Raw genomic sequence first — 20875 nt, forward strand, 5'->3', positions numbered from 1 at the left:
TATGTCATCTTATTTAACAACATATATTTTATCCCTTTCACAGGACAAAGCTAAATCAACAAAAGTCTCTCATATATCATTTAATTACACACTGTCACTGTCTGTGTCACTAAAACAGAGGAAAGGTTGCAATTTAAATCTGCAGTTTAAATGTGTAGAAGAGTGCAGAATGGCATCTATAAAAGATTTTCAAATGATAATATAGTTTAGTGACTGACCTTCCTGCTGATAGTTCTAAAATCTCATATATACATATATATATATATATATATATACATATATGAGCAGACTGAAACCTATTTTTTCCACTTTATTTTATTAATCCCCACTTCCCAACATACATACCACATGATTAATGTGGACAACTGTTTAGCATGACTTCAGAGGCTAGATGATAGGATAAGGTACTATTTCATAATCTCAAAGGAAAGGAGTCACACACTATTTGATGATGGACTAATCACTTTATTGATAACTTATTTTTCACTTCTAAAATGAAAAACTAGGTAGAGATGGCTTATAAGTTTTCCTCTAGTTCTTGGTTTTTAACCTATATCTATAACCATTTCATAGGTTCATCCTGCTCATCTTTGTTGAATCAACAAACTCTTTTGCTTGTTTTTCCTCATACAAAATATTACATCTCCTACCTTTATAATGTTGTCCAAGCTATTGGCCAGAACCAGATTAATGTCCTACATAATTTCAGCTTCTTGAGGCTTGTAATTCTCTTCAAGGTTTAGTTCAAGTGTCCTCTCCTATTGTAATTTTTTCTTAATTTCCAGCTATTAAATTTTGCCTTCACAAAGTAAGTGTATTTTATATTTGATTTGCTTTTAATTGCCTGTGTACATGATGCTGTTGCCCTTTCCCAAAAGAATTCAAATTCCTTGAGGGCAAATATTGTATTAATTTAAATTAAATATGTAATTTAAAATTTTTTAAAGGTCATTTACTTTAGTTTTAAAGATAATTGTAATTATTTATTCATTTTTCCAGTTACATGTACTGGTAGTTTTCAACAATCTCTGCATCCTGTAACTTGAAAAACATAGATTTATATTATTCATGTTGAAGCAGGGGACCTTGATACCTAGGAGTTATGTAATAAATATTTGTTGACTTAAAGTGAATTGAAGGGAAGTGAAAAGAAGGGAATGGAATTGCATTGATTCTACAGTTTTTCTCATGCATGAACTCTTCTCCAGCAGTTTTCACTGCTAACTATGCCAAGTAAGCAGTTTCATTTCCCATTCCTGCTATTAATGACATGTAAGTAGGTTTTACAGTTTAAGGGAGCTCATGGGGAGGGTTAAGAGAAATCCAGGAAAATAGATCTAGGAATGAATTCCAGCTCTCTTCAGTTCATGAATTCACTGTGTGAACTTAAATAAGTCCTTTGGTTTTTGTGAAACTTGATAATATGGTTTATGTATCCCTGCCTATTTGCTCAAGAAGTTATTGTTACATTGTCATGAAATCATGGTCAAATTCTTTATAGAAGAGTGACACTATTAAAATAAAAAAGTTATGTGTCACATAATACACATAGGAAATACTCCCCCTTTTGTAAAATATAGTTGTTTTATAAGTGATGCCAAAAGCCCCGTTGAACATTATCTCCTGCCTCAATTCATTTCTCCCTTACCTGTTCCCCATTGTTTGTACCTTCCATTTGAAATCACTTCCCACTTACATTGTATAGCCTTCTGTATAGAACAGCAAAGTTGATTAGGGGAACTAGTGTTTGAGAAAAGCCGTCTTTGTGAATCATGCCTCTACTTGAGTGGGTATGCAGCAGGAGAGGAAAACTGGGAATGCAATGCAGACAATGTACAGAGCAAATATTCCTGATGATAGACCCAGACTCTAGTTGAAGGTTTGATTTTTTTCATCCATTCTCTTTTCCTTTTCTCTTCCCCTTTCTTTCCTTCCCTTTCCTTCATTTTTCCCTTCCCAATTTCCTTTTCTTTTGCTTCCTTTTCTCCTTTCTCTTTTTTCCCATTTCCTTCACTTTCCTTTATCTTCCTTTACCATACACCATATTTTTCACACAAAGAAATTTTTATTTCCAGAATGGAATTAAAGAAATTAAAAAGGAATGGTTTTATTATTATTAATTTTATTTATTATTAATTTATTATCATAAAATTTTATTTAACATTTTATTATTAGTTCTTAAATTGACTGGAAATATCAATAAACCCTTATTAGACAGGGAAGAAGAATTTTTTAGTGACAGTAAAAGAAAGCATGTATTTGAAAAGGACCTTTGACTGAGTGGAATAGTTGAGATGCCTGGGTAAGACCACAGCATCTTGTTGAAAACAGGAGAATCACTCAAGGGAGAGTCAACAAGTCTTTAAAGAAGATACAGTCAGACATTTAGATACTTTGAAAAAGTCCCTGATTTCCTGAAAGTAGGCAATCCTTCTCCTAATACTAGCAATATCTATTTCATATTTATCATGAGATTATTATCCACATCTAACCATACTAAAAATAAACTAAAAACCAGACAGCCAAAGAGTCTAAAGAATGTCTTTCTGTAGTCTCTAAAGCCAAGGAGAAAATTTTTCTTAAATTCATTTTAGGAGAATTCAGGGATGGGAATGGGGTTATTCAAATAAAAGGAAAATTTTAAGAATATCAGTCAGAATGACATACCAGACAGATTCTTTTCTTTACTTATGAAAAGAGGGGTATTTCTGTTTCTTAAGTCTCCTCAAAGTCACTAGGTCAGAGCTGCCTCTTCTGATTTTGATCAAAACCTAGACTCTTCTAACCCTAAGTAGACAATCTAAATGCAGAGTAATGATCATATGACAGACACCCAAGGGTTCTAGGAGGCCTCAAAGGCAATGTTATCAGTGGTTGTTATGTTGCTCCAAAAGATTGGGATACTTGCTAAGGAGACTCCAATGATTTGAATAGGGATCCAAAGGATCTCTAGCAATTGTAAAATGGGTAGTTTCATTCAGATGATGAGTCTTTTGGAGGGTAAGAGACAGATCAATAGTTACTGATCCCCCCCTCTCCATATAACCAGTAGATTATTTCCCCTGGGTTCATGGACTGAACATAGTATCATCATTTCTAATCTCTTATTTTGGATTTGGAGCACTACTATAACTGCCACAGAAGAAACTGATGTACAGATATATTAAGTACTTTTTTGATGAGTACATGGGTATTTAACTTAAGAGATGTGTTTTGAACTGAATTTCTGTTACCCCAAAACCAATGTATCTTTCCTCCATATAATACTGGGTATAATCCTTCATGTAGGAAAAATAGATATTTATTGAGATAGGGAACTTTCAAGTATATCTAATGAAAAAACCAGAACTGAAGAGAAATGTTGACTTTTTAATGCAAGACTCAGGAAAAGCTTTTATAAAAAGATAAAAGGAACATAATCATAAAGAATTCAATAAGATTAAACATTTTTTATTCTTCCATGATAAGATAATACTTATAATTTCTAAGGACAGTAAAAAAATAGTTGATGAAAGCCAGGCACTGTATAAGGCATTGCATGCAAGGTAAAGGAATAAATAAATAAATAAATAAATAAGACTTTCCATACTCTCAAGAAAGTTATAGACTTCCTCACTATAATACTTGTATATAGCCGCACCCATATTCCCACCCACAGAAACAATAGCACTCATATGCAGAAGCTAACAGACGGGGAATCAGTAAGGCTTTCATTCTCAGGAGAACCCACTTTTTATCCCCCCTTGCTTAATTTTCCTCCTCACTTTTCTCCACCCACACACTTTAAGCAAATGAATCTTATGTGTGCAATTACTTGATAATATCTGCTGGGTTTGTTCCATTTCTGCTAAAATTGATTGACAATGACCATGACCTGAATTCCCCAAATCTCCTCTAAATGGTCTGATATTAAAAGGTCACATTCACCCTGACGTCTATCAATTGTTTAAAGTAAAGGTGTCCTTCCCTGAATGAGCTGGATCTGGATACAAAATATAAATATTTTCTTGATGGATCACAATGCCTAGAATAACACTGACTCCTTAACACATTCTCAGAATTGTTCTACCTATGCCTTTATTTCTGCCCCATTTTTCAGGAGTTTGTTGCTGAGTATGTTCCAAGAGCTTCCTCTTTACTGACCCTGACCATGCCAACCACCAATCATTCCTTCTTCCAGCACCTCCACTTTATCCTGACAGGAATCCCTGGACTAGAGAAAGAGTATTATTGGATGGCATTCCCACTGGGTTTCATTTATACTATTGCTATCTTGGGCAATGGCATCATCATCTCGACCATCAAATCTGAATCCTCCCTGCATATCCCCATGTACTACTTCCTATGCATGTTGGCACTGGCAGACCTGGGCTTGGCCCTCTGCACTTTGCCCTCCATGCTGGGAATCTTTTGGTTTGATTATAAAGTTATCACCTTTGATACTTGCCTGGTCCAGATGTACTTCATCCACACTTTCTCAGCCATTGAGTCTGGAGTGCTGGTGGCCATGGCTTTTGACAGAGTTGTTGCCATACGGAATCCTTTGAGGTATGGCACCATCCTTACCAGTGGGGTAGTATGTAGAATAGGGTTGGCCATTCTCACACGGGCTGTCTGTGTGGTGTTCCCTGTACCCTTCCTCATCAAGCGACTCCCCTTCTATCGTTCTAATGTTCTATCTCACTCCTTTTGTCTGCACCAGGATGTCATGCGTCTTGCCTGTGCTAGCACCCGGGTCAATAGCCTTTACGGCCTTATTGCTGTGATTTTCACTAAAGGTTCAGATTCACTCTCTATTCTCCTTTCATATGCATTTATCCTACATACTGTATTGACCATTGCCTCTGGAGAGGGTAGACTAAAGGCACTTAACACTTGTGTTTCCCATATCTGTGCTGTGCTCATCTTCTATGTGCCGCTTATTGGGGTTTCTGTTATTCATCGTTTTGGGAAGCATCTATCCCCTCTGACTCATGCACTCATGGCCAATGCCTACCTTCTTGTTCCCCCTGTGCTAAACCCCATAGTCTATACTGTGAAGACCAAGGAGATCCGAAAGAAGATTATCCAGATGTTTACCCGGACAAAGATCATTGTGCAAGTTTAAGCCCTTTCATTTCAAGAATAAGGGAAGAGGAAATTTCTTATCCTATAAACAATTATGACTGTCAATAAATTATTTTTCTCATATATCGTATTGTATGATTTATATTGAGAATGGAGGCAGTCAATAATTCATCAAAAAGCACTTACTAATTCTTTCTGTACCAGGACACTGTATTAGTTACTGATGATACAAAGAAAAAAAAATCATTACCTTCAATGAGTTTATATTCTGTTGGGGAATAGAGACATGAACACATATAAGTTATATATATATAAATAAATGTAGAGTAAGTATGAAAGTTAGGTTCTAGGTGTTAGTTGACTTGGTAAAAGTATTATGTATAAGTTGAGATCTGAACTAATCTTTAAAAGAAACAAGAAATTATAAGAGTTGAATGTGAGGAAGGAATGCCGTGCAGATTGTATGTATACTTCTATGTGTGTGTGTGTGTGTGTGTGTGTGAGAGAGAGAGAGAGAGAGAGAGAGAGAGAGAACGAAAGAGAAACAGAGGGAGACACACAGAGAGAATTCTTAACTCAAATGTATATGATTGCTGGAGGAAGGCAAAAAGGGAATAAATTCATGCTTTATTTTTGCATAGAAGGGCAAAGCAGTAGGAAACCAAAATCCTTTTTGTTGAGGTCTACGGGTCAAGCTTTTCATGAATGGCTCTCATTAACTGAACAGAAAATGTTCTCTACCTATTTCAGATATCAACTTATTAAAATAAGATGGGATATTCTTTCTAGAGAGATTGACATTAAAAAATATGAATGTAGGAAAGCATGGTACATTTTGGAGATGAAGAAAAATCAGGTGGCAATTTATTAGATCTTACAGAACAAAATAATTTCTGATGCTACATCTTGAGTGAGCCTAGAGAATGAATGAAAGCTAGCTTTTATCACCAAACCAGTCCTGTAGAAGAAGAAAGTGACCATAGGTAAAAAGGAAAAGGATCACTTCACCAATTACAAAACCATATTTCTCCAGTGCCCACCTAGTCTTATGTTTTTGTCATTTGAGTTTTTAATCTAATAAATATGTGAGAATAAGAATAAAACACCTTTAATCTTTATAATTCCTAAGATTTGAGTATTTTTTAATCCTTAACTGATTTCACTTCTCTTCTAAAAAGAGGTTCAAGGACTCAAACATAGAGTTCAACTACCAGCAATAACAAGGAAAGCTTGTTGACCCCCCCCATGCATAATGTAGCTTATATGAAGGTGTTGACAAGTCAGATCCATAAGAGAGTTGGAAGCTTTTTAAAGATAATTTAGGGGTGGCTAGGTGGTGCAGTGGATAGAGCACCTTCCCTGGAGTCAGGAGTACCTGAGTTCAAATCTGGCCTCAGACCCTTAATAATTACCTAGCTGTTTGGCCTTGAGCAAGTCACTTAATCCCATTTGCTTTGCAAAAAGAAAAAAAAAACTAAACTAAAAAAGATAATTTAGTTAATTTTTAAAATAGAAAATAGAATTTATGATTTAAGCAATTTGTCCAAGATTATATAACGTATAAGAAACAAAAAATAGGATTTAAGAAGAGGGTTTTTGACTCCAAATTGAGTAAGAATTCCCTGCATCAATAATAATTCAAATAAATAATCATTTTATTCTATAGACCAAGGAATAGAAGGTATATAAGATGAAATAAATAAAGCCAGGATTCAAAGACTTTTTTTTATTCCAAACTGAGTAAGTTTTCCCTATATCAGTAATAATTCAAACATGCAGTTTATTAATAAAACAAAGGATATGGAAAATACTGGCAATGTTCATCTCCAAGTTCAAATTTCCATTTCCACATATGTATAAGGTGAATATATGCATTTTTGTATACATTCACACATACGCTATGTGTGCAAATGTGACTACAGTCACATTAATATATGCACATTAATATATATGCATATAAAATATATGTGTGTATACAGACAAATGCATATGTGCATACATATATATCTCACAAACTTAAAATAAAAATCAGTTCATTAGAACATTTCAATATTGTATATAGACTTAAACTAGATGTGGAATCAATATTTTATTGTAAGTATCAAATTTTCCACTTATTAAACCTTTGACAAGTTGCTTCACTTTTCGATTTCTCAATTTGTTAATTTCTTTTTTGTTTGTTTGTGTTTTTTTTTTTTACAAGGCAATGGGGTTAAGTGACTTGCCTAAGGCCACACAGCTAGGTAATTAAAGGTCTGAGGCCGGATTTGAACTCAGGGACTCCTGACTCCAGGGCCAGAGCTCTATCCACTGTACCACCTAGCCGCCCTCAATTTGTTAATTTCAAAAAATTAGAACAATAATCCTTCTCCTGCCCACTTCCCAGGGTTGTTGGGATTGTTCAAACCCAAAGAGGTTTATCCTTTGCAGAGATATTGTTGATAGAATTTATATTTTGAGTATGTGTTGATCTACCTGTATGACCAGATAACAATCATTTCACTGCAGGAATCTACAAATCTATTGAAATCACATGGAACCATATATGTAGAAGATTATTGTCATCATGAAGTGATACATAAACTCAATGATATCAGGGTATAATATAATGCTTCCTCAATTCTTTTAGCAATCTATGTGACCATTTGCATTTAATAATTCAGACAATCCAGTGACAGATACAACCCATGGCTATTAGGTATAACGGTGCATAGAGTAATTACCTTGAATTCCCAAAGATTTAAACTAAAGTCTGCCCTCAGAACCTTACTAACTGTAACTAGCTCACTTAACTTCTGAGCAATTCACTTAACTTCTGCTCATTTTTTTTCCCCTTAACTCTAAAATGGATAGCCTAACAGAATTCGGCATTATAGGGCTGCTGTGAGCATAAAGCATAATCTGAGATAATATTCCTTTTTTTCTTTAGATATTTTAGTCCCTTTATTTACATAATTCCAACTACTTCCCCAAATGGTTACAATGATCCACAGTTCCAACAACAGTGTACTGGTCTGCCTGTCTTTCTACAACATCTCCATCAAAGATTATTAAATTTTTTTTGTACTCTTTGCCAATTTACAAGGTAGGAGGTAAAAGTCAGATTTTTTCCATCATTATTATTGATCATTTTTTCACATTGTTGTTAAAAGTTTATAAATATGTATTTTAAATATTTTATTTATTTGTTTTTCTGACTATATACAATGGTAGTTTTTACCAATCTTTTTTGGCAAAGTTTTGAGTTTTACATTTATCTCCCTCACTTCTTCCCTTTCCCATTCCCCCTGACAGATAGCAAATTGCTAAAGGCTCTACATTTATAGCAATTCTAAACATCATATTGATTATATTGTGAGAGAAGAATCAGATCCAAATGGAAGAATAAAGGCATTAGAGAGAAAAATATGACATAAGACAATTTTTAAAAATTGAGGAAAATAAACTTTGGTCTTCATCTAAACTCCACAATTTCTTCTCTGGATATGGATGGTATTTTTCATCTCAAGTCTTTTTAAAATTAACTTTGATTATTGTACTGATGAAATGAAGAGGTCCAACATGGTTGATCATCACAACAAGATATTGTTAATATGTATAATGCTCTTCTGGCTCAGCTTATTTCCTTCAGTATCAATTCATTCAAATCTTTCTAGGCTTTTTTGAAATCTCATCCCTCATGATTTCTTGAAAAATAGCATTCCATCACATACATATTTCACAATTTGTTTAGTCATTTCCGAATTGATGGGTATCCCCTCAATTTCCAATCCCTTGCTACTACAAAAAGAGCTTCTATGCATATTTTTCTACATGTGGAAATTTTACTCTTTTCCATGATCTGTTCAGGATATATATTTAATAGTGGTATTGTGGATCAAAGGGTATGCACATTTGCGTTGCATGCACAATTTCTCTCCAGAAAGGTTGGATCAGTTCACAAACTTCCCTAAAATTCCTTAATGTCCCAGTTTTCCCACATCCCATCCAACACTGATCCTTTCTATTCATATTCACCAATCTGAGAGCTGGGAAGTGGTACCCCAGAGATGTTTTAATTTTCTTTTCTCTAATCAATAATTATTTAGAGCACTTTTTCATATGATCATATAGCTTTGAATTTTTCATCTGAGAATTGCTTTTCCATATTCTTTGATCATTTTTCTCAATTGGGGAAATGACCTTTTTAATTAATTTTACTCAGTTCTCCATATATTTTAGAAAGGAGTCCTTTGTCAGAAACACTAGTGTAAAAATTGCTTCCCAACTTATTCTATTCTTTTTAATTTCGGTTGCAGTGGTTTTCTTTGTGCAAAACCTTTTTAATTTAATGCAATCAAAATTACCCAGTTTGTTTTTTGTATTATTCTTTATCTCTTCTTTGTCAATAAACTGCTCCCCTTTCCATGGATCTGACAGGTAAAGTATTCTTTGCTCTCCTAACTGAATTATAATATTTCCTGTTATGTTTAAATCCTTCACCCATTGCAACCTTATCTTGGAATGGGATATGAGATGTTGGTCTATGCCTAGTTTCTGCCATACTCACCATTTCTACCATTTTCCCAACACAGTGAGTTTTTATGCTACAAGCTGGAATCTTTGGGTTTATCAACCAGTAGATTACTAGTCACTTACTACTTATCTCTTTTGCACCTAATCTATTCCACTGATTCACCACTCTATTTCTTAGCCAGTACCAGACAGTTTTGATGACTGAAGTTTTATAATATAGCCTTAGATCTGGTATATCTAGGCTGCCTTCTTTTGCATTTTTCCATTGATTACCTTAATAATCTTTACTTTTTTTTCCTCCATATGAATTTAATTACTAGTTTTTTCAAGCTAACTAATATAATTTTTTGGAAGTTTGATAGGTATAGCACTAAATAAGCAATACAATTTATTTATAATTGTCTTTTTTATTATATTAGCTTGGTCCACCCACTAGCAATCAACATTTGCCCCGTAATTCAGATCTGATTTCACTTGTGTGAAGAGTGTTTAACAATTCTTTTCATGATATTTCTGAATCTACCTTGGCAGGTATATTTCCAGGTATTTTATGCTCTCTTTTAAATGGGATTTTCTCTTTCTATCTCTTGCTGCTGTTTCTTCTTATCAATATATAGAAATGCTGAGAATTTATTTGGATTTATTTTATATCTTATGACTTCACTAAAGTTGTTAATTGTTTCTAGTAATTTTCTAGGGTTCTCTAGAAATACCATTATAACATCTACAAAGAGTTAAAGTTTTGTTTCTTTCTTACCAATTCTGATTCCTTCAATTTCTTTTTCTTCTCTTATTGCTAGAGTTAATGTACCTAATACAGTATTAAATGATAGTGGTGATAAATGTGATCCCTGTTTCACCCCTGGTCTTATTGAGAATGCTTCTAGCTTATTCCCCACATATATAATGCTTGTTGATGGCCTTAGATAGAAACTGCTTATCATTTTAAGGAACCTTCTAACCTTCTTAGACTCTCTAGTGTTTTTACTATTAACTAGTGCTATATTTTGTTAATGGCTTTTTCAGTATCTATCAAGATATTCATAAGATTTCTATTAAGATTTTATTGGTATGGTCACTTATGCTGATAATTTTTCTAATATTGAACTAACCCTGCATCCCTGGCATAAGTTCTGCTTGACCATAGTGTATTATTCTAATGATAACTTGTTATAATTACTTCATTAACATTTTATTTAAATATTTTTCTTCCATATTCAATAGACAAATGAGTCTATAATTTTCTTTCTGTTTTTACTCTTCCTGACTTATGTATCAATTCTATATTGGTATCATAGAAGGAATTTGGTAGACCTCCTTCTTCACCTATTTTTTGAATAATTATACAGAATTGGAACTAATTATTCCTCGGATGTTTTGTGGAATTCACTTGTGAATTCATCTGGTCCTGGAATTTTTTCTTAGAGCTCATTGATGGCTTGTTGAATTTCTTTTTTATGAGATGGGGTTATTTATGTAATTTAATTTCCTCTTCTTTTAGCCTGGGAAATTTATATTTTGTAAAAATTCATCCATTTCATTTAGGTTATAAAATTTAGTGTCATACAGTTGGACTAAATAGCTCAGAATTATTACTTGAATTTCCTCCACATTGACTTTGAATTCACCTTTTTCATCTTTGATACTAGCAATATGGCTTTTATTTTTTATTTTTTAATCAAATTAACCAAAGATTTATCAATTGTACTTTTTCCTCATAAAACATTAACTCTTGGTTTTATTTATTAATTTAAGAGTTTCATTGTTCTAAATTTTATTAATTTAACCTTTAATTTTCAGAATTTCTAATTTAATATTTAATAGGGGAATTTTAAAATTTGTTCTTTCTCAAACTGTTTTAGCTCCATGTTCAGGTCTTTGATCTCCTTTTAGTCTTCTGATGAAGCTGTGTGAGCACAAAGGGTTACTGGTGCATTCCAAAGCAATGGGTCATGGTGGCGCCAATGAAAGGTACATATAAGAGTAATAAAGCACAGATGGAGAGAGACAGGTATTAAAGACTTGGAGTCACTCAGCCCATGAGGCAATGTCTAATATCGCCTTTAAGATGAGCACATAATAGAAGAAAATGATAAGGACATCCATTTCCAGAGTACAAATGACAACAGTAAGGTCATAAAGGCTATTGACTCATGTACTAGCACACACAAGTTGCTATTCTGGTGGAGGCAGTAAGAGTAGGGGAAGACATTAGAATGACAGAAAGGCAGCTGCTTGATAAGAAAGGCCCAGGGAAGACCAAACAGATCATATGAGCAAGGACAGCTTCTCCAGTGTTGCCCAGAAGTGAGGATAACATCATGGATCATGAATGGGTACAAAGCAATCAAAGGTCATGGACACCAGATTACATGATTTCAAATACATGTCTTTGAGAGAACATCTGAGTGATGCAGGCATTAAAAGACATTTCAAGGACATCAAACCAGAAATGACTGAGCATATGGGCAGGGTGGACATGCAAAGTCACATCAGTCATTGTCAAGATGGAGAGGAAATAGTACATGGGCTCGTGGAGACTGCTATTCATCATCATAATGGATAATATAGTTCACTTGCCAAGAAGAGTGAGAGTATAGAGGAATACCAGTGGGAATTCCATCCAGGGATTCTTCTCTGCCATTCCTAGAAAACCGATAAGCAAAAGGCTGTTATTACTGATGTGAGAGGCATTCAGGATAGGCATGGTATAGCCAGCAGGAGGTTTCTCTTCTTGGGAGGCATCTACTGAAATGAAAGAGCTTTCTCTTAATGGGGTAAGTAGGAAAGTGCAGTTGGATCAGGGCAAGAGACATTGCAAAGGGTTTTTCCACCTGACTTTACTCCTTATCTCCTTAAAGATCTCAAGTATGGTAACTCCATGGATTAGTTTTGATTTGTTTGTCTAAACAAAATGAAAACACAAATAGAAAAGCAATATCTTAAAGAGTTAATATTTGTTAAGAATTCATTATTTGGGCAATTGAAGAGGATTTGATGGTGTTCTTGGTTTTTTTTTCCTTTTTACAATGCAATGGAGTTAAGTGACTTACCCAAGGTCACACAACTAGGTAATTATTAAGCAGCTGAGGCTGCATTTGAACTCAGGTTCTCCTGACTCCAGAACTGGTGCTCTAGCTACTGTGCCATCTAGCTGCTTCAAGAATTCATTATTTGGCAAAAGTCTTGAGAAAACTGGAAAACAGTAAGGCACACAAAGCACACACAGCAAGACAGTAATTTGTATTCTTTACCAAGATAAAGTCAAAACAGATACATGGCCTAGCTAGGTGTTATTTTATAAGAAAATTCCATATTTCTTATAAGACATATGGATATGCAAACAATTTGTGAATAAATAAGCTGGAGAGAGAAAAGTTAGGAAGAAAATGAATAATTTTGATTATAGTGAATTTAAGTTTTTTTGTACAAACCAAAAAAATGTCCAAGAAAGAAAAATTTGGGAGAAAAATTTCAGTTTATCACATAAAGGTCTCATATATCAAATTATAAAGAATAATGTAGTCTATAAGAATACAAATCATTCCCAATTGATAAATGATCAAAGGATATGAAAAGAAAGTTTTTCAAAATAATTAAAATAATTTATAGTCATATGAAAAAATTATTTAAATAATTATTAATTAGAAAAATGAAAATTAAAGCCACTTTGATTTATTATTTTATACTTAGTAGATTGACTAAAATAATAGAAGGGGAAAGTAATAAAAATTGGGGGAATATGGAAAAATTGGGACACTAATATATTGTTGGTGGAATTATGAACAGATTCAGCCATTTTGGAGAATAATCTGGAAATATGCCCCCAAAGTTATTAATCTACTTGGTATATTTCCAAATATGCTTAAGAGAAAAAGGAAAAGAGCCTATATGTATTAAAATGCTTATAGAAGCTCTGTGATGTCAAAGAATTGGCAATTGAAGGGATGCCTATCAATGGGGAAATGGATAAACCCATTGTGGAACATGATTGAGATGTAATAATATTGTGCTATAAGAAATGTTCATTTATTTCAGAAAAGCAGGGAAAGATTTGCACAATTTAATGAACAACAAAAAGAGCAAAACCCAGAGAACATCTTATATAGTAAAAAGCAATATTGCTTTAAAATACAACTTGGAACAAATAAATTCTTTTGACTCTTACATATCCTCAAGTTGAGAGTTCTATTGTGGAAACAATATAGTTGTGTGACAGTAGCATGTTAAATATTAAAGTTCAATGTAAATGAAGCCTCTACACAGACATTAAAGCTACAGATCACATGGGAAAACATCTTAGGTGGGAGATACAGAGCCATTGTGAGACTTCTAGCCATACTGTAACACAGACCTTGGCAATTAGACAACAGTGTAGGTCCTGGCAGCTAGATAGCAGGCCAAGAGGAAGGCTCCCAACCCCAGACAATCTTGGAAACACTGGAGCAACAGTCAGGACTGGATTAGGACCAAACCACTACATAGGCAGACCTTGGACATAAAGAAGGAAACAAACCTCTGTATAGGCAATGCCTGGGTTGCCTTGGCAACATCTTGGGAAGCAACAAGATAGGAATCAGACCCCAGCCCCAACACAAAAAATTCAGGAGTATATTCCCATATCCCAAGAGTGGAGTTCAAAAACCAAAATGAGAAAAACAAAAGAGTGCTAACCATAGAATGCTACTATACAAATAGAGATGATAAAAATGACATTTCAGAAGAAGAAAGCAGTGACAAATTACCTACATAGGAAATCAAAAAAAAAATTATGAATTGGACTCAAATCCAAAACCTCATAGAAGAGCTTAAAATATTTTAAAAATTCAAAGAAAGGAGTGAGAAGAACATTTGAAATAAGGAAGTGAGAGCCATGCAGGAAAATTATGAAAAATTGACTGAAGAAATAAATTCCTTCAAAAGAAAAAAGTAGCTGACTGAAAAACAATAGCCACCACAAAAGAGCTGCTTTGAATATTTTGGTTCATGTGGGTTTTTTTTTAACCTTTCTCATTATCTCTTTGGACTACAGAACTAGTAGTGTTAGTGTTGGATCAAAAGGGTATGCACAATTTTATTGATCCTTGAGCATAATTCCAAAATGATCTCCAGAAAGGTTGGATCAGTTGACAACTCCATCAACAATGCATTAGTGTCTCAGTTTTCCCATATCCCTTTCAACATGGATTATTTTACTTTTAAGTCATACTGATCAATCTGAGAGGTGTGAGGTGATACAACAGAATTGTTTAATTTGTAGTTCCATGATCAGTAACGATTTAGAATATTTTTTCATCTGACTATAATTGCCTTTCCATATCTTTGACCATTTATCAATTAGGCAATGAGTTGTTTTCTTATAAATTTAAACAAGTTCTTTATATATTTTAGAAATGAGTCCTTTGTCAGAAACATTATTAAAAATGTTTCCCAATTTACAACATTCCTCTTAATTTTGTTTCCATTGGCTTTGTTCAAAAACTTTTCAATTTAATAAAATCAAAATTATTCATTTTGTCTTTTATAATAATCCCTATGTCTTCTTTGCTCCCTTTTCCATAGCTCTGAGATATAAACTATTATTGTTTTCCTGACTATCATAATATAATTTGGGTCTAAATCCTGTACCCATTTTGACCTTATCATGGGAGAAGTTGATCTAAGTCTAGTTTCTTCCAGTTTTCCCAGCAGAAAAAAAAAAAAAATCTTTGGGTTTATAAAACAGCAGATTGCTATAGTGATCTGCTGCAGTTTATTTTGCACCTAGTTTATTTCACTGATCAACCACCCTATTTCTTAGTCAATACCAGTTTTTTGGGGGGACTGATGCTTTATTATATAATTTTACATCTGGTATGACTAGATTTTTTTCCTTTGCATTATTTATTAATTCCCTTGATATTCTTGACCTTTTCTTCTGCCATATGAATTTAGTTACTATTTTTTTAGTTCAATAAAGTAATTTTTAGAAGCTTGATTACTATGATACAGAAAAGCAATCTAATTTAGGTAGAATTTTCATTTTTATCATATTAGTTCAGCCAACTCAGAAGCAATTGACATTTGTCTCATTATTTAGGTCTGAATTTATTTGTGTGGATAGCATTTTAGAGTAGTTTTCTTATAATTTCTGAGTCTAATTTGGTAGATAGATTCTGATGTATTTTATGTTGTCTACTGTTGCATTAAATAGAATTTCTATTTCTCTTGCTTTTGTAGCTTGCTAGCATTATGTAAAATGCTGATTATTTTTATAGTTTATTTTTATATCCTGCAACTTTGCTAAAGTTGCTGTTTCAAGTAGGTTTTTAGATTATTTTCTAGGGTTCTCAAAGTATACCATCATAAAAGAGTGAGGGTTTTGTTTCTTCATTACCTTTTGCAAATCTTTCAATTTTCCCTTATTGCTTAAGAATAACATTTCAAATATGATATTGGATAATAGTGGTGATAATGGGCATCCTTGTTTGACTCCTGATCTTATTGAGAATACTTCTAGCATTTTCCCATTTATATACATATATGTGTGTGTGTGTATATATATATATATATATAAATATATATATATATATATACACATTTACATACACATACATATAGATATCCATATATCCATATATATATCCATATATATATATATGTATATATGCTCGTTGATGGTTTTAGATAGGTCTTATTGTTTTAGGAAACACTCCATTTATTCCTATGTTCTCTAGTATTTTTATAGGAATTGGTGCTATATTTTGTCAAAAGCTTCTTCAGCATCTATTGAAATACTCATATGATTCTGATTAGACCTGTTATTGATATGTTCAATTGTGCTGATAATTTTCCTATATTGAACCAACCCTGAGTTCTTGGTATAAATCTTACTTGATCATAGTGTATTATCCTAGTGCTAACTTGCTGTAATCATTTTGCTAATTTTAGTTAAAAATTTCACATCCATATTCACTGGGAAAATTGGTCTAAAATTTTTTTTCTCTGTTTTTAGTCTTCCTGCTTTAGGTATCAGTGTCATACTGGAATCATAGAAGGAATATGGCAGAACTCCTTCACCTATTTTTTTCAAATAGTTTATATAAAATTAGAATTAATTGTTCCTTGAATGTTTGGTGGAATTCACTTGTGAATCCATCTGGACCTGGAGATTTTTTTCTTAGGGAGTCCATTTATGACTTTTTCAATTTCTAGAGTTATTCATATATTTAATTTCCTCTTCTTTTAACCTGGACAGTTGATATTTTTGTAAATATTCATCTATTTCACTTATATTGTCAAATGTATTTTTATACAGTTGAGCAAAATAGCTCTGAATTATCACTTTAATTTTCTCCTAATTGGTGGTGAATTCACCTTTTTCATTTTTAATACTGGTAATTTGGTTTTTATCCTTTTTTAAATCATATTAACCAAAGCTTTTTTATTTTATTGTTTTTTCATGAAAACAAATCTAGTTTCACTTATTAGTCCAATAATTTTCTTACTTTAAATTTTATTTATCTCTTCTTCGATTTTCAGAATCTCTAATTTGATATTACTTGGGTATTTTTAATTTGTTCTTTTTCTAGTTGCTTGTCCAATTCATTGAACCCATCTTTCTCTATTTTATTCATGTAAATATTCTGAGATAAAATATTTCCCCTAATATCTACTTTGTCTGCATCCCACAAGTTTTAATATGTGTTCTCATTATCTTGAAAAAATGTATATCTTTTTTCCCATATAGGAGGAAAAAGCAGCAGAAACCTAGATTTTCTGTCTTGAGATCGATAACCAATCTTTTCAAATAAGCTTCAAAATGAATTTTATTTGCTATGGATAGGAAAACTTCTATACCTATTTCAGATTACCTCTTCCATAACAGCATAAACCATAAATGACATCTGATGCATAGGGGAGTCAACTTTTAAAGAAAAAAAAAAATCATTACTGCTACGTAGTGAATATCTTCTCTGTCCCCAGATTTATTTGAATTTTTGTGAGAACTAATCCAGGATCTGCTTAATAATAAAATCTCAGTGCTGGAAAAGACTTCAGAGAACATAAAGTCCAAAAGGCAAAGAGGAAGCCTTCCACCTGTCTTCCCTAAACATCCTAGATATTGAAAAAATGGGCACCAACATTACATTAGTTCAACTCAAGGAGCTAAAGCTAGAGTAGTTCTATAAATGGTACTGTATATTCAAAGAATGCTATAGAGTTTCAGGACAAGAAAGTAATTCAATTCTTTGTATCAAAAATACATTATTAAAGGCACACTAAGTTTAGGAACTTCACAAGATGTATGCTTAGACAAACAAAATGTAAAACATTCTAAAGCCATTTATATTTCTCTAGGGGTTAGAACATATAAACATTAGAAAACAAGAAATCTAAACAATTGGAAAAACTGAGGAAGAGTTAATAATGTAGTTTTGGGGGGTTCACTTTCCTTTCAATCTAGTTATTACCATAGCCTCAGACACTTCAATTTCTCTTCCTTATTCCTTGAAGTTTTTCTCTCCTTGGCCAGTTGTCATTCTCATTGTACTAATCTTCAGTACAGGGTATCTTCAATCATCTACCTACCTTTACAGAATTTAGAACTCTTTTAATGCTGGCAGGCTATATCAAAGCTCACTTGAAAAACCCAGTCCAATAGTTCTATTTGTTCCCTACAAAATCTCCTTCATTTTTAAGGGATTGCTGGAGCCACCTCAAATTTATTATGGAGTCCATTTTTATTTATGTGCATTTAATCCTTGGAATCATGAAACCTTAAAAACTACAAACTTACATGTTGTTTTATTAATTGTCTAGGCCTAAGATGTTAGACAAAATTTTAGCAATGTGTATTAAACTTGAAAAGTATGTTGTCCTTTTTTTAGAGAAGTTTTTTTAATCATTTGTCAGTTTAACTCTGCTTATCTTCTTAGGACATTGGAATTCTGCCAAAACCCTAAAAAATCTTAAAACTCAACTTTCCTTCCAACTTTCCCCTTTCCATTCTTGCAGACAATGAGGTTTTGAATATCTATGTTATCTTTGAATTTTCTTTCTTTCTTAACTCCATACTCAGTTAACAAATCCTGACCAGCTCTTATCAAGGGATCATCTGGTTTCTCCTTGAATACCTTCTGTGATCAGTTTTTCTCAATCCCTTCTAACAAGTCAGGCAAGTAATTTCATGTTAGGATACCATTAATAGAAAGTTTTACTTTATTTGAAACCTGCAATCTTTTTTCTTTTTACTGTCACACTTTCATAATTTGTTCCTAGCTCCTATTATAGGAAATAGCACAATTCTATCCAGTTTTGAAAGTTGTAGTTAATTAGATATACTAGATGAGGAACTTCCTTTAACAGTACATATCTGTATCTTCCTTGCAAAAAATATACTTGTTGACGCCATACCCAATGAATTTTATAACAAGGACTTTAGAAGTACTTTAAATCATTGGTTCATTAGAGTGAGAGCTGAAAGATTTTAGAGATCATCTAGTTTAATCTTTTTATTTTATAGACCAGGAAATATGGGGTATATAAGTTGTAAGAAATAAAGCCAAGATTGAAACAAAAGTTTATTGAATTGAAACTGAGTAAGCATTCTCTGCATCAGTAATAATTCAAATATGCAGTCTAGGGCAGCTAGGTGGCACAGTGGATAGAGCACCGGCCCTGGAGTCAGGAGTACCTGAGATCAAATCCAGCCTCAGACACTTAATAATTACCTAGCTGTGTGACCTTGGGCAAGTTTCTTAACCCCAATGCCTTGCAAAAACAAAACAAAACAAAACAAAAAGCAAATATGCAGTCTATTAATCAAACAAGGAATATAGAAATTACTGACAATGTTCATCTCCAACCTAATATTTCCATATGTATTTGCATATGCAAATTGAACCTATAATATTTGTATGTATCAACATAAATACTATACTCATATGTCTATAGTCATTTACAGATAAATATATACACTATAAAACTATATGTATGTTATTCATGTATGTATACATGTGTGGATATGCAAATATCTCACAGGTCAATAGAAAAATTAGTTCATTGCAGAATTTCAATATCATGTATGTTTATCTATACTTAAATTAGATGTGCAATCACAATATTTTAATGCAAATTCCAACTTTTTCTCTTATTAAACCTTTAACAAATCACTTCACTTTCCCGTTTCTCATTTTGTCAATTTCAAAAAATTAGAATAATAATTCTTGTACTGCCCATTTCACAGGGTTGTTGGGATTTTTCAAAGACAAACTGGATTATCCCTTTCAGTGATATTGTTGCTAGAATTTATATTTTGAATATATGTTGACCTAGACAACTAGATAACTACAGGAATCTACAAATCTATTAAATATATGCATGTAGAAAATCCTGATACTTCAGTACTATCTGTCAGATACATCTAGTAATCACTATGTGGCAAAGGGCATAGACTAATTAACTTGCATTCTGGATGGCTTGAAATTAAGGTACCCTCAGGACTTTACTAACTCTGTGACTAGAGGCAATTTACTTAACTTTGAGTTATTTTTTAATTTTCTTCAACTATAAAATGGATATCATAATAGAATCCACCTTGTGGGAATGCTGAGAGGATCATCTGAGATAATATTTCTAAAGCACTTTTAGCTCCTTCTTTTTTCCTTCTTCCTTCTCAATCTTTATTGCCCACAGTATTTATATGGTTTAGTGACTGAAAATTAAAAAAAAATCCTGCTTCATGTTTTTACCAACCTCAGTTCCCTATTCCTGGAGCTCTTCATCTCCCTGATCCTTCCTCGACTGATTTTATTTTGCACTCCTAGGTGTTTCTTCATTCTATTCCAGGCTACTCATCTGTTGATCAATATTTTTATCTTTTCCTATTATTCTTACCTTCCTCTCTCTTGCTACAGATTTCATCTCTTCCTTTATCAAGGTGATGTTTCTGAATTCTTAGGCTGCCATTTTAAATTCTCCAAGATGTTGTCATGATTCTCTAGATCCCAATCAAACAAAATGGGCCTTTCTGTACAGAAATTTTACACATGTTTATTTGGCAATTTTCCATAGAATTTCCTAATGTGTATAAGGAAAAGGTAGAAAAGCTAATATCCCAAATAAATTACAGAAATTTCATATGATTCAAGACAATTTTATAGTCTTTCCCCATTATGATACACCAAACTTCTCCCACCATTCTGTTCTTATATTTTAACATCCAAGAAACCTTCAAGAAAGCAGTCACAAAATACCCTTTCTCTTGATATGTATATATTGCAAATATTTATATTACTATATATTTATTCTG

At 32.9% G+C, this 20875-nt stretch overlaps 1 protein-coding gene across 1 annotated transcript; it reads left to right on the forward strand.

The window, feature by feature from the left end:
- The first annotated feature begins 4150 nt into the window (after positions 1 to 4150).
- On the forward strand, positions 4151 to 5107 carry LOC141507605 (olfactory receptor 51H1-like). Its single transcript, XM_074215438.1, has one exon. The coding sequence runs from the start codon at positions 4151 to 4153 to the stop codon at positions 5105 to 5107; it is 957 nt and encodes a 318-aa protein (XP_074071539.1).
- The last annotated feature ends 15768 nt before the right edge of the window (positions 5108 to 20875 follow it).

This window comes from Macrotis lagotis, chromosome 1, assembly GCF_037893015.1.
Source record: "Macrotis lagotis isolate mMagLag1 chromosome 1, bilby.v1.9.chrom.fasta, whole genome shotgun sequence".
Lineage (NCBI taxonomy): Eukaryota > Metazoa > Chordata > Mammalia > Peramelemorphia > Peramelidae > Macrotis > Macrotis lagotis.

Bases quoted from the DNA above. Each gene is read 5' to 3' on its own strand.
- LOC141507605 (XM_074215438.1), top strand. From the start codon at position 4,151: ATGCCAACCACCAATCATTCCTTCTTCCAGCACCTCCACTTTATCCTG.